This window comes from Citrus sinensis, chromosome 6 (assembly GCF_022201045.2).
Source record: "Citrus sinensis cultivar Valencia sweet orange chromosome 6, DVS_A1.0, whole genome shotgun sequence".
NCBI lineage: Eukaryota > Viridiplantae > Streptophyta > Magnoliopsida > Sapindales > Rutaceae > Citrus > Citrus sinensis.
Window position 1 is genome coordinate 1,889,808 of NC_068561.1, and position 16,683 is coordinate 1,906,490.

General features: G+C 34.1%; 4 protein-coding genes across 5 annotated transcripts; 2 read left to right on the forward strand and 2 right to left on the reverse strand.

Moving 5' to 3' along the window:
- The first annotated feature begins 40 nt into the window (after positions 1–40).
- On the forward strand, positions 41–6,111 carry LOC102630856 (shaggy-related protein kinase alpha). Its single transcript, XM_006480225.4, has 13 exons — positions 41–228; positions 1,802–1,976; positions 2,078–2,170; positions 2,698–2,757; positions 2,866–3,138; positions 3,322–3,396; positions 3,783–3,839; positions 3,941–4,081; positions 4,174–4,224; positions 4,759–4,854; positions 4,960–5,043; positions 5,515–5,617; positions 5,737–6,111. The coding sequence occupies exons 2-13, from the start codon at positions 1,863–1,865 to the stop codon at positions 5,817–5,819; spliced, it is 1,230 nt and encodes a 409-aa protein (XP_006480288.1). The 5' UTR covers positions 41–228; positions 1,802–1,862; the 3' UTR covers positions 5,820–6,111.
- A 4,202-nt stretch (positions 6,112–10,313) lies between these two features.
- Positions 10,314–11,021, reverse strand: LOC107177285 (protein FAR1-RELATED SEQUENCE 1-like). Its single transcript, XM_015530927.1, has one exon. It carries the CDS (start codon positions 11,019–11,021, stop codon positions 10,314–10,316), a length of 708 nt encoding a protein of 235 aa, XP_015386413.1.
- A 24-nt stretch (positions 11,022–11,045) lies between these two features.
- Positions 11,046–12,814, reverse strand: LOC127902987 (protein FAR1-RELATED SEQUENCE 5-like). Its single transcript, XM_052443305.1, has 4 exons — positions 12,737–12,814; positions 12,038–12,403; positions 11,802–11,920; positions 11,046–11,709 (listed from the first exon to the last, which is right to left on the reverse strand). The coding sequence occupies exons 1-4, from the start codon at positions 12,812–12,814 to the stop codon at positions 11,046–11,048; spliced, it is 1,227 nt and encodes a 408-aa protein (XP_052299265.1).
- Positions 12,815–14,227: 1,413 nt separating this feature from the next.
- On the forward strand, positions 14,228–15,585 carry LOC102629954 (zinc finger CCCH domain-containing protein 3). Of its 2 annotated transcripts, XM_015530922.3 has the most exons (5): positions 14,228–14,393; positions 14,510–14,571; positions 14,666–14,750; positions 14,879–14,959; positions 15,208–15,585. In XM_015530922.3, the coding sequence occupies exons 1-5, from the start codon at positions 14,264–14,266 to the stop codon at positions 15,315–15,317; spliced, it is 468 nt and encodes a 155-aa protein (XP_015386408.1). In that variant the 5' UTR covers positions 14,228–14,263; the 3' UTR covers positions 15,318–15,585. The 2 variants fall into 2 exon arrangements, with proteins under 2 accessions (XP_015386408.1, XP_052299625.1); XM_052443665.1 differs by lacking the exon at positions 14,879–14,959.
- Positions 15,586–16,683: the final 1,098 nt, after the last annotated feature.

The window sequence follows — 16,683 nt, forward strand, 5'->3', positions numbered from 1 at the left end:
AAAAATATAGAAAAATAAAAATAGAAAACACAAAAAGCAAAACACAGCGAGAGAAAGCCAAATAGGCGCATTCGCACAGCCCAGAAGAAAAATAAGGGTTAAAAAAAAAAAAAAATTCTATCATCTTCAAAAGTTCCTCTCTCCATATTCAACGTGATCTTCGAAATCCGCTGGTTCCCAGAACGACGCTGTTTTTGGTGGTCTCTCAGAATTTTTGCCTTTCGATCGGTATACATATTATTTATAATCCTTTTGATTTTTATCTTCTTTTTGCATGTTTCCATTTCTTTAGTTTCTGTTTTTTCTTGTTACTTTTGTGTCTCCTGAAATGGGTTTTTGTATTCGGTTCGTTGGATTTGGATCGGGTTTTTGCACTGTTGATTGGGATCTGCGGGTTCTTTTTTATGTTTTGGGTCATTTCTTTTCTTTTTTTTTTAAAATTTATCTTTATATTTTATACTTATCTCTTTAGGATTTTTGATTTTGGGGTTTTGGTTTGATTAGTAGATCTTTTAATCAATTGCTTTTATTTATCTTACTTATTTCGGGTGGTTTTTTCAATGAGCGTGGTTGTTGATATGATTATTTGTGTTTTGTTCTTATGCTTGCTTATTTAATGAAATTTCCTTTCTGGGTATATGTATCCTTTATGTTTGTGCGGAATCCTTTTATGGGTATGTTTTAATGATTCATATTATTTTTAATATAATTAGTTATTAATATTAATAATATTATTATTATTTTATAATTTTTATGGGTCAATAGCGGAAGCTTTAGTTGCTTTGATTGTGCATATCAAATAGTGTTATGTTTTATGTGGGATTCTTGGCTTATGAGTTTTGGAAAAGAAATGAAATTGTTATCCAGTTGGTCAGTCGGGTTCGTCTAGTTTTCATTAATATCAATCGAATTAGTTGGGCTCATTTCGTTTCATACTTTGAATGATCTCTTGTGATAATCTAATCTCATAGCATGTTCTAATTCAAACATCTTCTGTGAGTTGGTTGGGTTTGTTTAGCTACACAAGTAGGATTAACTTCATGATTGTTTAATATCATAGCATCTTCATAAATTGAATATTAATCGAATTAGAATCATGAACCCATTATGAATGAAATTTTAAATATTTCCTTATAATGGAATGTTTTGGGTAGGTTTTGATGGTATGAAGTGCATGTAATTGTAATTTAATATAGGAGTGATGAAATCTAGTGACAAGATGACTACATTTTCAATCAGAACAAGGATTTTATGAGAAATTTTAGAAGCAAAGCCTAAGATCATAGTACATATAAGAAAAAGAGAATATGAAACGATTGAGGATCTATTTTCTTCTACTTAGGAAGGTTCTTACTTCATATTTTCTAGAAATGCTAATTGGAATAGACATAGGGATAAACAGGAAGTAAGACTGAAAATCAAGTACTAGGCTTATCCAGGCTAGTGGTGTTATGTGCCCGTTTATTTGGTGCTTAGATGCTTTTAAGTCAGATGTGAAAAAATGGTAAGACTTTATTTTGTTTCTTAGTCTTAAATCAAGGATAGAAAGTGTGGTTTTGGACCTCAGGTTTGTTCTATTGAATGATCATTTTGAAGCTTCGTTGTTTGCTATGCTATATGAACATTTTTTGGGGGGCAAGTGTAGTGATTATGAGGATTTTAACAGATTCAGATGATTGACTGATTTGAATGTTTACATTGTTGTCAATGAAGATATTAAGAATGAATAAAGAAATCATTTTGTTCCTTGCATCTTTTAATTTAAAGTTTTCAGTATTTTTAACATCGTTTTTGGTGGCAGCTGAATGCATGGTACTGGTGTGGTGAAAAGTAGCAGGACTGGGCGCTTTTACGTCTTGTAAATGGCTTCAGTGGGTGTGGCACCAACATCTTGTGTGAGAGAATCCAGTGGTCATACTGTTGGTGTTGATAAGCTACCTGAGGAGATGAATGACATGAAAATTAGGGACGACAAGGTATATATGTCATTGGTTAACTTTTTCGCCTTACTCTTTCTTGTCTTTATTAATTATCTAATATAGGTCATTAACATTTATTGGATCCTTTAACTTTATAGGAAATGGAAGCGACAGTCGTTGACGGCAATGGAACAGAGACAGGTCATATAATTGTGACAACCATTGGTGGAAGAAATGGTCAACCAAAGCAGGTATAGCTTTCTTTCCTTCTATTTCTTCTCCTTGAGATATCATTGCAATCATGATTTTCTCAGTCAAATTGTTTACTTTCTCCTGGAACTGCTTTTAATGCCGGGTTTTATTCATTTCCTAAGCAATAAGTTTTGTTATACGCATTGGAACAGTTTGCTACCACTGGCCGCCTCCTGCACCTCACAAAGCATCACTTGTTTTAGAAATCTTTGCTGCAGTCATTGATGAATGTATGATAAACCTGTAAATGTTTTAGATTTGTATAATTAATTATCTCATTTAAACTTCATTCTGTGCATGTTTTACTGGCTATTCAGTTGAACAGATGTTCATAATGTTTGTAAATTTGATTTGGCATAAAAGTTTGCCGTGTGAGATACTCATTTGCTGATGAATATGGTGTAAATTGTCCTGAAAGTTTTATATTGATATTTTCCCTCTAATTGGTTATCCACTTATGCTTCTCTATGAAAAAAAAAAGGGGATTTTGGTTTTCTACTAACAGAATTATCTGCTTAAATTATAGACAATAAGCTACATGGCTGAGCGCATTGTTGGACAGGGATCGTTTGGAGTTGTTTTCCAGGTAAGCATTTATGTCATTTGTTTTGTTACTGGTAGCTATGATGTGTAGGTGTAATTATACTCCAAATTGGTTAACAATATTTTCCTCTCTCTTTCTTTTGTAACTTAGGCCAAGTGCTTAGAGACAGGTGAGACTGTAGCTATAAAGAAGGTTCTCCAGGATAAGAGGTACAAGAACCGTGAGCTTCAAACTATGCGTCTACTTGACCATCCAAATGTTGTCTCTTTGAAGCATTGCTTCTTTTCAACAACTGACAAGGATGAACTTTATCTCAATCTTGTTCTTGAGTATGTTCCTGAAACTGTTCATCGTGTGGTCAAACATTTCAACAAGTTGAACCAAAGGATGCCAATGATATATGTGAAACTTTATGCATACCAGGTATATGGTTGAAAACAATTTCAATACTTTTTTAGTGTTTCTTTCTCTACCTCTTCTTTGCTGTTCTTCAATTTGATTTTGATTGATAAATACAGATATTCCTATACAAGGAATACATCTCATTGATTATCTTTTTTCTGTTTGAATTATTTCTTGGTGGTAATATAATTCTGGAACTTGCAGATCTTTAGGGCATTGTCTTACATTCATCGCAGTATTGGAGTGTGTCATCGGGACATAAAACCTCAAAATCTTTTGGTATGTTCTACCTTTTTTCATAACCTTAATTCCAATTTGATTGATTTACCTGGTGGGACTTAAATACTATTTATAAAGTTTATAATCAAAATGATTGTTGAGCTGTACTAGTGTTATACACATTCAATATATGATGAGATTAAGTTGTGTAACTTTATGCTTTGTTCGAAATAGATAGAAGCAAAGTTGATTTTATGTTTGAAGTCAAGGATATTTTTTAAGCATTATATGTGTGGTGCTTCAGTGGAATGTGATACAAGCGAATTTCATTATATGAAATTCATTCTGCTTTTAACCTTTTGGATTCTTATTTTAAGCAGCATCTCAACATAGTTTGAAGCTTGCTTGTGGTTAGATTTTTGTTCATTTATTTTTTGTTGGTGCAGGTAAATCCACATACTCACCAGGTCAAACTTTGTGATTTTGGAAGTGCAAAAGTCTTGGTATGTTTGGATTCTGTAAATTCAATACCGTGCACATCTATTTACTTTCTCTTGATTTGACTGGAAGGTTTGACAATATTATTTTGTGTGATCTTTGGCAGGTAAAAGGTGAACCGAATATATCCTATATATGCTCCAGGTATTATAGAGCACCTGAGCTTATATTTGGAGCAACTGAGTACACCACAGCTATTGATATATGGTCTGCTGGCTGTGTTGTTGCTGAGCTGATGCTTGGAAAGGTAGGCGGTTGATGCACGGAAGATTTACTGTTTGGTAAAAAAAATAATGTCTAAAGTTAGCTTAGTTATTTTATTTTATTTTATTTTTTCAGCCTCTATTTCCCGGCGACAGTGGAGTTGACCAGCTGGTTGAGATTATTAAGGTAATTCTATAATCTGAGAGTGTTTATGTAATGCAATATATTTTTGTGCATACATTAAATGTGTGTTTACTGAGTGGATTTTATTTCTTTTGAGTAAAAAAAAAAATCTTATGGGCCTGAAATGCTTGGATGTTGGATTGATAACAACCTTCAAAACACACACAGATACATGTTTCTACGTATGCATCTATTTAGGTGAGATAGGGTACCATTGTGCAATATTTGTCAGTGTTGAATCTTGCCAATTATTAGAAATGAGGTGCAATATTTGTCTGCGTTAAATCTTGCCAAATATATGAAATGAATCTTGCCAAATATTTGAAATGAAGGACTTTGACTGTGTCAGAGAAATGTCAGCTGGTTGATATTTACTTGGAATATGCCCTTTGTTTGATTAGTGTACTTGTTGTATTGATTTGATAACAATGCTTCTCAATAGGGTACAATCATGGTTTATCTTAATCCTGTATTGCTTCTATTAGATGGGTCAGATTTTTTATGATGGATGACGGATGCAATGTCTTTGTTTCTCAGGTATTAGGTACTCCTACAAGGGAGGAAATAAAATGCATGAACCCCAACTATACTGAGTTCAAATTCCCTCAGATAAAAGCTCACCCGTGGCACAAGGTATTAGGAATCATCAATCAATTCTTTTGTGTGAATCAAAAGAGAAGAGATATGTTTTGTTTTACCTTATTTAATCATAATATTTGATTATTTCCGCATCTTCAGATATTCCCAAAGCGCATGCCCCCTGAGGCTGTTGATCTGGTATCAAGATTGCTGCAATACTCTCCCAACTTACGGTGCACTGCTGTAAGTAAAAGAATCTTATTTTCCAACTGTCCATCATTGCTAGTTTTACACCATTTTTGCTTTCGCTCTTAGTTTGCTGTACTCTTTTGAAGTATGTGCGACAATTTTGAGTGAACTCCAAGGAGGTACCAATTTGGAGAACATGGAAATGATAGGGCTAGTTTAGTGAATTATTTGACTCATTCTAGAGGTAAGGTATAATAATATTCAATTTTGATTGTAGGTTGGTTAGGTTTTTCAATCTTTTTTGTCCCACTTTCTTTTGTGAGGTGGATGGCTTTCTTATTAGCAGCGTTGGATGTTATTAATCATGGAATTGGTTTATAATACATTTGCAATGTTAGTTGGGTTGCAGGTTTCTGATTTTTCATATTAAAAACTATTAATCGGATTGCTCATGTTAGTAGGAGTTATGTTGCTGACTTTATGCCCTCGATTTCTCTAAATTCTTAATTTTAACCTCCATTGCAGCTAGATGCATTGATCCATCCCTTCTTTGATGAGCTTCGTGACCCTAATGCTCGTTTGCCAAGTGGACGTTTCCTTCCACCGTTATTTAACTTCAAATCACATGGTAGGCATTTATTTCAAAAAAGCTTCCTTTCAATAATTATTATTATTTTTTTAACCTGAATGCCAGAACCGAATTGACTGATTGTTCTTGGTGCTATTTGATGCTTTGTCAACTACTAGAACTGAAGGGTGTACCGGTGGAAATATTGGTGAAATTGATACCAGAGCATGCTAGAAAGCAATGCCCCTTTCTTGGCTTGTGATTTCATGTGATGAAATGTAACAAAAGCAGACAAAAATGTTGGCCTTGTATGCAAGTTATGTCTGTATTGGTCGTATCTGTGATGTTTGTATTTGTTCCTCTTTCTTGTATGTTTTTTGATGTATCACTATGTCATTATGTGAAAGCAGATTTAGCGCCATATGCTACTTAAATCTTGCCTAAACCTCAATGCGAAATCAGATGCATCTGATCCCTCTGTATCACAACAGATTGTAACATCCTTAGCAGACAAATATCAATATTTTTATCTAAATGTTTCATCTGTTTCAAGAGTTCTCTGTGGCTTTACATACCGGTGGTCGCATCATAGAAATTCATGTAGTGGGTTTAACGTGAGCTTTTCTATTTTTGTTCTGGTTTTACTCTGCTTGTCCCTTGTGTAGAAAGCACTTCTGCGAATGACTGAGATCCTTGGAAAGAGCTGCTTTTGTGGCTCTAACCTTCAAAAACTGGTGGCACCAATCTGAGCCTATTTTCTCTTTTTCCTTTTTTTTTTTCTTTGTAAAATTTTTGGTGATGGAGAAAATGATAGGGCCGCAACTCATTGCCCAAATTGATTGGAACTCATTGTACAAATTGATTGGAAAGCTAGTATTGGTCGAATGAAAACAGCCCATGGCTCTTATAATTACTTTTCGTCTTACATGGGATTGCTTCCAAGCATGAGAATGCGATTGTAGGAGCCACTTATAGATATTCATAATACATTCTTGGATTATCATATATTAAATATCGGCATTTATTCTTTAGGAACTTGAAGAGTGGGTTTTAAGCTTTTTCTTTCTTTCTATTTTTTTTAATGGACCATCTGAGTTCGTATACTTAGATAGAGTGCTCTGATGTTTGCCTTGGGTCAAACCCCGAAAAATACACAACGTTGTCGTTTTGTTTTTAATTTTTTTTTTTGCTTCTCGATTTTCATAGAAAAATGATGTTTGCCCCAGGTCAAACCCCAAAAATAACTTAAACGGTGTCGTTTTGATTATTTTTTTTTTTTGGAATACTCCAAAACAACGACGTTTCTGATGATATTTTGAGAAGAATAAAATCTCTTCTTCGTTTTGATTTCTTCGTTTAACCTGCGAAAGCAACAGAGCAACAGAGAGAAGACATCCCAACTTGGTCTTGTTTTGTTTGACCGTAAATCTCTTCGATTCTTCAAAAAATTCGTTACTTTCCCTCCTCTCCCGAGGTCCAGGCATTCGGGATCCATCACGACCGACTCACAGCCACGGTCACCGTCAACGCTGGTAACGTTGGTAGCCGAAACTTGTTCGAGAAATTGAACTCACGAAGCGGCAAGGTTCACAGCATGAGGTAATGCTTCATTTTTCCCTCTTTAGGTTATGGCAAAATGGGGACGATTTGGTTGATCTAGGTTAGGATAGTTATGTTGAATTTAATTTCATTGCTCTGCAAGTGCTAAATTTTCTTCCTCTTTAATTTAATTTCATTACTTTGCATATGCTAAATTTTTTTCCTCTTTACTTTAATTTCATTGCTCTGCAATGTTGAGGTTCGGCTAATGTTGATTTTCGGCTGAATTTGGATAGCTATTGTGATTCCCGTTTTATTTAAGTGTGTTAAATTGTAATTGAGTTTCGGCTGAATTTGGGTATAATTTTGAATTTGCTAATGTTGAGGCTTGTATTTTGTTCTGGATGATGAAAAGGACATTTTGCTCTGGAAGATTTCGAAGAGATTTTTGAATTGATGTTGTGTTTACTTTCTGGAGTGGGAGTGTGGAGTGTGGATTCCTCCCACTCTAGTGTTTACTTACTATTTTTAAGGGGGGAGTGGGATTCCCACTCCGTGGGTCCCACCTAATTTTGGAGTGGGGAGTGGATTCCCACTCCCCCCTCTTTCCTTTTTACCCTCATAATTAAAATAAATAAATAATATTTAATAAAATAAATAATATCATATTTATTAAAAATAATAATTATAAACATATTTATTTTATTAAATTTAATAAAATAAAAATAAATAAATAGTATATTTATTTAAATAATAATAATATATTATTTTATAAATTAAATTCATTAAAAATAATAATATTAAACATTAATTTTAATAATTATATTAAAATTAATTAAAAAATTATGATTTACATAATTAAGAATATTAATAATTATTATTAATTTACAAATATAATAAAATATTTATTTTATTTTTTAAATATATTTTTTATTAATTTTTTAATTACAAATTTTAATTCTTTAAATAAGGGTAAAATTGTAATTTAAAACTATTTACTCCCAATCCAAGACAATGTAAACACATAAATTAGATTTTTGTTTCAATTCCATTCTCTCATTCCAATGTAAGTAAACAACCTACTCCCACTCCCAATCCTAGGATTCCCACTCCAATCCAAAATGTAAACGCTACCTGAGTCAATTGCAACTGCTCTCTCTATTATTTTTGGGCTTATGCAGCTGAAACTTGTCTGTTATTTTTGAGCATGAGATATTCCTTATTTGAATCAATTGCAGCTGCTCTCTTTCTTTATTTCATGTTATTTTTTGAATTAATGTAACCGAGTGATGATGATTAATATTATTGATGGAGGCTTGTATTTTATCTCCAGTTGACAGTTTATAGATTGTGTGCATTTTGGTATATAGATTGCGTGCATTTTGGCTTGGGTTCTTTGATAGCCTTTCTGGCATGTTGCTTCTAGTTTTCATTTTAGCTGCTGGGTGGTTGCTGGCTGAATTTATTGGTTACTTTGTTGAACTTTTTGAATTTGGGTCAGCTACGCGAGACATATGTAGCCTTTCTGGCATATTGGTTGTAGTTTTCGCATTAGCTGCTGGGTGGTTGTTGGATAGTTGCTTGTAGAATTTAGTTGTAATTTCTTTTCAGGCAGTAATCATGTTGTTCATATGTTCCAGTTTCCAATTTTCATGTTCCAGTTGTCATGCTGTTCATATTCCAGTTTTATTTTCTTTTAAGTCTAACTAACTGTAATTGCAATTAAAATTTGATTTGGGTAATTTCTTTGGCATTATTAACTGTAATTGTTTTCCTTTTTGGACAGTTTATTCCCAAGGGACTATTAACTACAAACAATGTCATCCGAGTTAAGTGAGAATCGAAGCTCATTGCAAATGTGTAATGGATACGGTAATCATATGGAGTTGTTAACGTCACGCACAACAAAAAATCCAAATCGGAAATTTTGGATTTGTAGCGGATGTAGAACTTTCAATGGGCAGAAGATCGTAAACCTAGCGAAGAGAAAATAGACTTGTTAGTGGATGAAGTTAGGAAGTTAGCTTTAGAGATCGAGTGTTTGTTCGTTAAATTTCAATTATTGCATAAAGAACTTGAGCATATGCGAGAACGCGAAGTGCAGAGGCGATTGTTGGACGACGAACTTCGAAAGAGAGAGGCACCACGATATGATTTTATTAAAATACTGATGATTGTTGTATTATGTTTTCTCTTAAAGTATTATTTTTAAGTTGTTTCAAGTTAAAGACTTGTAGACATATGTAATAGCATTTTCATGTTAAATATAAGTTTCCGAGTAGTTTGACTCTCTGGATTTAATTCACAATATTATGAAATTATAATTTGGCCCCAAAAATTATTCTTAAAATTATACTATAGCCCAAGTCATTTTAATATTTTCCAAATTAATCCATTTCTAAAATTTTGAAAATAAACTTATTAATTCATAGTATTATGAAATTTTAATTTGGCCCTAAAAATTATTCTTAAAATTATACTATGGCCCAAATCATTTTAATATTTTCTAAATTAATCCATTTCTAAAATTTTGAAAATAGACTTATTAATTCACAGTATTATGAAATTATAATTTGGCCCCAAAACTTATTCTTAAAATTATACTATGGCCCAAATGATTCTAATATTTTCCAAATTAATCCATTTCTAGAATTTTGAAAATAGACTTATGAACTCCAGAATTTAAAAAATGTCGAAATACACATACACCAAATTACATTAGTTCATTAGTTGAATAATACATAAAACATAAGCATAAGCTAACTTCGATTACATGCTTGGTTCATTAGTTGAAAACTCCCCTTGATTGGCCTCCTCGAAATTTTGTTGCGGTGCATGTTGCAAGTGTACATGATGAGCTGGACCGTAATTAATCCAATATTGATAGTAAGGGGGAAAAATGCATGTTGTGAGGGTGCTTGTTGTGGTTGTTGTACCAAAAAAAAAGAAAAAGTTAAACACAAATTATCAAACATATGACAATGAAATGAAATAACAAATAAAAAAATATTACCGTAGCCATATTGCTCTCTTGTGTTGGGATTGTAGTAGCCACCTGAGAAGATAAATCATGTATCTTCGCGTCTTAGGAGTGCAGTCAACGCACATTTGAAGTATATATTAAATTAATTTAAAATGAATGTATTAAAGTATTAAATTAATCTAAAGTATATACAATTACCTCTATAATTGTGTTTATCGAAACGTTGTTCGATTTCTATTTTGACCGCTTAAATTGCTTTTGCTTTCTTTGACTAGGTGGACGACCTTTACGCCGACTTACCACTGGATCTTGTATGTTACTACTGGATCCACCATCAATGGTTGCATCGTCGCCGTCACATCGAACATTTACAGATACATCCTTCATAGCTTTCTCGATCCAACCCATAGTGTTTTTATGGCTTTCTTTATTTTTGGAAGCTACCTCAGCAACATCATAAAAAGCAGTGCACTTCTCTCTATATCGCTGATGTTCAATGCTCGAACTCCGTGCATCATAACTGACTTTGACTTTACTAGAGAATCTCCGCACATCTTTCCTCCATCTTCGTAGGATATACTTTTTAGGCAGTAATTGCACACGGTTACGTGACAACACTATGATAGCGTGTTTGAAAAGAATGCCCTTGTATTCAAACATTGAGCACACATAACGAATTTCACCTTCATCTTTTTCGAAAATGACTCTAAAAGTCTTTTCTCTACTCTTTTCATCGTTTTCAATAACTTCATATTCTGACCCCCCACAACTGAAAACCTCACAATATATCTTATTCACCAACTCCTGCTGAAATTCCTGAAACTTAGAAATAATATACACTTCTTCAACTTGCTTTTCCATGGCAAAACTGGTACGGCATGGCAACCGTTGGCTAAAACTCTGTGCATCTGCTTGCCATTCTTTCTTAATTTTACTTTTCATTGCTTTCTCATATTTCTCCACAAATTACTTTAAAGTTGTCTTCGAGTTAACATACCCATCAAAGAAAGCATTCATACTCTCACTACGCTGAGTGATTGACATTTCAGTCCAAAAAGTAGTTTTCACGAATGCTGGAACCCAACGATTTCTTTCCTCATACAAACCATTCAACCATTGATTATTTCTAAGATAATATTTATCTAACATGTCATGCCAAGCTTTCTCGGATTCAACAGGAGTATGTAAATCATAAACAACAGAAAGCAGTGAAACTCTAATGGCATAATATTCTACATACCTTCCCAACTTCTCCGGCACCTTTTTCAATATATGCCACAAACACCATCGATGCCTAGTGTCTGGAAAAATAATATGAATTGCGTTTTTCATCGCTTTATCTTGATCTGTAATGATTCCAAGGGGAGGACACCCAAACATACATGATAGCCATGTGTCAAATAACCACGAAAATATTTCCGTGTCCTCATGCGAAATTAACTCACATCCTAACAAAATTGATTGACCATGATGAATAACTCCTACAAAAGGAGCAAATGACATGTTATACTTGTTTGTTAGGTATGTGGTATTAAATGTGACAACATCCCCAAAGTCCTTATAGGCTGCCCTGCTCCTTGGAACTGCCCAAAATATATTTTTTAACCGACCCTCCTCATTTAGGTCAATACTGAAGTAAAACCCATCATTTTCTGTTTGCATTTTTTGAAAATACCTCTGAATTGCAATACCATCCCCTTCTCCGAGTCTTAATCGCCTCACCTTGTCAACATGATTTCTGCATATTCTAAAAATGACACATTTTCAAAGCCACCAGCCTCGACAACAATGGACTTAAAACGTTGAGCCATTTTAATTCCAGCTTCTTCATTTATTTCAAGCTGCTTTTTAACAAAAGGACTAATAGAACGGTTGCATCGATAATACCTACTCTTGCTCGGACTCACGGCATGGTTGTATTCAAGGATCAAATTTCCAATTACCTATTTTCCACTAACAATATCCAAACGTCCTTCAATTTTAGCATTGCATCCAATTTTTTGGTTTGGTTGAAGCCGCAAAACATTAGTGGCTTTGGCTTTTGACTTGTCGTTTCTCCTACAAGTAAATGTCACATATCTCAAACTCCCATCATCCCCTTTTCTACAAGATCTCCGCATAATTGGAAACCCCTCTTGTAGGCCATAAGTTTTATAATATTCAAACATTTCATCAGGACTATCAAAAGACATCCCAACCGTAGGCTCAACAACATTTTCCACTACCAATTCCTCATTGTTTTCTTCCAAATCAGCCCCTTGTAAATCCTGTAATTCCCCAACTTCATCAACCTCCTTCACTTGTTCGAAATTATCTATTAACTGCTGCAAATTAAAATAATTCAATATCTTATTAGTTATTTATCGCAAATTCATTAAATTTAGAAACAAAATTTAAAAAGCAAAATGAAACAACTCATATGGTAATTAAATGAAACAAATCCAATAGATGGTAATTAACAAGAGTATTAGCAATAGAAACTTCTCCAAATTCTTGTAAAGTTCTCTTCATTCACATTTCAGTACCAATGATCTTGAATCATACGAACCTATCACCCACTATAACAATATTATTTAACTTTAAATATTATCTAATATCACCGTCGATTTAGCTCCAAATGACTCTTACTTGAAACTTTCCTGTTCTCACTAACCTACCTTAGAAATATATGTATCAAATAATCGATTAGAAATGACGTTACATACATAATTATAAAAAAGTAGAGCCCAGGTCATTACTCTACCTCTCTTCGTTCACAATTTTTTAAATTGATTTTGAATCCTACGAAGCTACAACCCAATTTAATAAACAACATCATTTCTAGATTAAAAATAGATTAACATCACCATCAATTTAGCTTCAAACAACTTTGCTTTTTTATTCTTAGTGATGCTAACAGCTAATGTATGGAAAGACTTATTCAATATGTTTCAGCAAATAATGAAAGGTCATCTTTAAAACAGATGCTAAACACCCATGTTGACTCCTAGGTATGTGCATAGTTGAGAAAGTAGCTTTAACACTTAGTTGGTAGTCTTTTGCAATTTCCCGAAAATCTTAGATCCTATCATAGTTATCCAATTCTTCAAGTTGTTCAATAACCTGAGACATGCAATGGGGTAGATGAAATTCAACTCAAGAAAATAAGGAGGAAAAACAAATTCTCAGCTTAATACCCATTATATTAACGTAATTGTCAAATATCGCCAATATCACCCAAAACAAAGTTTCATACAAACATGAGAATGGAAATGAGACAAATCAAGAATATAAGAACTGAAGAAATAAATTCAATGTTACAATGTTACAATGTTGTAAAAACGCAGGGAAAAATTTTAAATAAAATTAAAAAACTAAATGCTACAAAGAAGACAATACCGAAAAAAAAAATTCAAGCTTTCAGGCACAATGTTAATCTTACTCTGCCGAAACTTCGCAGTTGCTGTTGGTCTTGTTCCGTCAAAACTCAGCTTTCAAGGACAAAGTTCGCAGCCGAAACTCAGCTGCTGTTGGTCTTGTTCTTCACTAAATGCAAGGGCTGTGGATCTCGTTCAGCTTAAGACAAAGAAGATGGAGCTTTAATTAGTAGATCCCGTTCTACTGTTGACTCAAGGGATGTGGATCTCGGTCGAGGATGGAAGAAACGAAAAAGAAATGAAGAAACGAAAAAGAAAAAAAATAAAGAAAACGATGCAGATAAATTATTTTCGGGGTTTGACCCGGGGCAAACATCATTTTCCATTTAGATAAGGTAGGAGATGAAAAATTGATTTAATTTTTCCCACCTTCCAATCTTTTAAAAAAGAATGAAAAAGAAAATAAATATTTGTATATTTACCCTCGGGGTTTAATGAATGATTTTCAATCACCCTCTTTGATTGGTCGCCAAAATTTGGATCATAGAAAAAATATCGGACTAAAATGTTGATTCGAGATTTGCCTTCCCTTATCTTTATTACGAGGAGATTTCAAACAATTGTGAATTAGATACTCGCCTCTCACACAAAAGGATGATCACATCACAATTAAATAACTTCTCAAGGTTTTATGTGCTTATATTTTCTAATAAGGGCGTTTCTCTATAATTATTACAAAACTTGAGGGCAGTTAATGAAATTCATGCTTTCAAAAACCTATAAAAATGGATTTTGAACAAGGGAAATATCAAACAAATCCACAAAGAAATGCCGCTGGGAAAATACTACTGTGACTACTGTGACAAGCAGTTTCAAGACACTTATTTCGCCAGAAAACGCCATCTTCAAGGCATCCAACACCTTCGAGCCAAGGCTCTTTGGTACGATTCTCTCAATGGTCAGTACTCCCCCCCCCCCCCCCCCCCCTCTTTTTTCTTTTTCTAATAATATTTATAAAATACGCTTGAATTTACAATATCATACTCTTTCTGGCTTGTGCTTTCTTGATTGCAGAGACAAATCAAACCTACCCAGATGGATTTCCAAAGGGGGTTTGCAGCCGCTTCGTCAAAACAGTACTTTTCTTTTTTGGGGAAAATTATCCGTTATGTTGTTTTTTATTTTCATTTTGTTGAATTAATTGTGCTTCATATGGGATTTGGTTTGAAGGGTTTTTGCCCATTTGGTGATTCTTGTAAATACTTGCATCCCAAGAACAACCCCCCTCAAAATTCTGGCAATCAGGGTCTCAGAGGTATTTTTTTGCCCTTGCATCTTATTGTTTGTTGTTGATGTAGATGATATCTGTGTTCTTCCTCTTTGATGTACTATTTTAGCCGGCATTTTTTGGAACTTTTTTTTGCGATGCATTTCTCTTATCAGCTACTGGATTTACGGATATTAATGCTCGGTCATCATCGGTTGATCAAAGGATTTATTTAGCTGGTGGAAGCTCTTTCCCTGGTAAATTTACACTAGTTGCTGCTTAGGCTTGAATTATGTTCGTCAATAGCTGTCAGATTCTGATCAGCCTGTTTGTTATTTTGTAGTTTAGGGCCCTTAAATCACATTAGTTAAAATTGTATCTGTTGGTACCCTTTTTATGACTAAGTAGTTCTATAAATTTATGGATTTGATCTTTACTTTCTTTCTTTTTGTTACTTTTTACATTTCTCTCTGATGCTTACATTTATTGTCATTTTACATCATAGGTGATATGATGAGAGATAGCATGGGAATGTCATGGGGAAATCTACCTCCGTCCTTGAAGCCTCCACCTGAAGGTGGATATCCCCTACTTCCTTTTGTGGATTGGGGATAGTTCCGCTGTCTCATTCAGCCATCCCATTTGTTGGATCACTAATGTGAAGCTTTCATATGGTTACATGTCATGCAACATGAATGTATCCTCCATATCTGCTATTTCAGTTGTTCAGTGTGGATACTGCGTTACATGTCGTGTTAAGATATGCTCTGGCATAGATCATACACTAAATGCCTATATTTTACATGACTGGAAGTCTGAAACTTGTATCAGAGTTTGGTATATCTAGTGAATGGTTATTTTATCATTATAACCCATTTATTCAGTGGTTGAATGTGCAAGAGCTTATTCTAGAATATTAATCATTACTGGTTAGGTTTTAACAGAGATATAGATCTATTTTTCCTTTGCACTCATGAAGGATTAACTAAGTAGATAATTAAGGTGAAAGAAAAAAAATGAATCAATAATCTATATATCAGTAATGCACTGCAGTGTTTATACATCCTTGCCATTCCCTTCTGTTTACTGCTTCTTTCAATCACGCCTTGTCTTGTCTCATCTTCTAGCTTCTGCTGGATTCTTCGGTGTTATTTTGTTGCACAAACATGTTTCATCAATCTCCTTCATCTTTTGGATAATGTGATCCTTCTGACACAGACTGAGGTTAGACATGAGGGCGTGAGTTGTGTTTCAGAACAAATAAAGATTAAAGAACACAAAGGCGAGGCTGGCAAAGAGTACACACATTGTGGACAATATGAGTATGTCTTTATCAATCCTCTCGTAGCTCAAACTTCTCTCTGTTGCCAGTCTATCCCACACAAATGGCCCATCTGGCAATTGTGGCTTTGCATTACAGTAAAAGCTGATGGAGGTCATTGCATTAATTAAATACTGGAATGGATTAGTCCACTACATCCAGCTGTAGAACCTTGTGTCGGCTAGGACAACCACCACACCGGAAGCTGACACCCATATTGATGTAACTATTGACACATGAAAGGCTGCTAGCGTTGGCAATGGTGCTAGGAATGTGACCATCATTCCAAAATATGTTATACACAGTGTGAACAGAAAGACCACAGTCCAATACCTCATAAATTCTGAGCAGATCCTGTTCCTATTCCTGCTATGCCATTGCCAATCCCAACAACTGCAAGCGTTGCAACTAAAAAGTAAGGAACCTCACCCACTGCCCATGATATTGGATAAAAGATTGGATGATACATTCTAGCTCTCTTCTCTCAAAAGTAAACCAACCTATCTGTGCCTATCTGGGAAATAACATTGTTGGCTGAGATCACACCAATGAGTATAACTTGCATATAGATGCAAAGTGAATGTGAAGTTACACCAAATATATCCTTGTATTCAATTCGAAAATAGAGAGAACCCATTAGAATATCAATCATTGTGCATC

Bases quoted from the DNA above. Each gene is read 5' to 3' on its own strand.
- LOC102630856 (XM_006480225.4), top strand. From the start codon at position 1,863: ATGGCTTCAGTGGGTGTGGCACCAACATCTTGTGTGAGAGAATCCAGT. The intron at 1,977-2,077 runs GTATATATGTCA...TTAACTTTATAG, and splicing joins TGAAAATTAGGGACGACAAG to GAAATGGAAGCGACAGTCGT. The intron at 3,397-3,782 runs GTATGTTCTACC...TTGTTGGTGCAG, and splicing joins TAAAACCTCAAAATCTTTTG to GTAAATCCACATACTCACCA.
- LOC107177285 (XM_015530927.1), bottom strand. From the start codon at position 11,021: ATGAAAAGTAAAATTAAGAAAGAATGGCAAGCAGATGCACAGAGTTTT.
- LOC127902987 (XM_052443305.1), bottom strand. From the start codon at position 12,814: ATGACCTGGGCTCTACTTTTTTATAATTATGTATGTAACGTCATTTCT. The intron at 11,921-12,037 runs GTTAGTGGAAAA...GTTAAAAAGCAG, and splicing joins TTGAAGGACGTTTGGATATT to CTTGAAATAAATGAAGAAGC. The intron at 11,710-11,801 runs GTGAGGCGATTA...GTTTTACTTCAG, and splicing joins GCAGAAATCATGTTGACAAG to TATTGACCTAAATGAGGAGG.
- LOC102629954 (XM_015530922.3), top strand. From the start codon at position 14,264: ATGCCGCTGGGAAAATACTACTGTGACTACTGTGACAAGCAGTTTCAA. The intron at 14,394-14,509 runs GTCAGTACTCCC...TCTTGATTGCAG, and splicing joins TTGGTACGATTCTCTCAATG to AGACAAATCAAACCTACCCA. The intron at 14,751-14,878 runs GTATTTTTTTGC...TTCTCTTATCAG, and splicing joins TGGCAATCAGGGTCTCAGAG to CTACTGGATTTACGGATATT.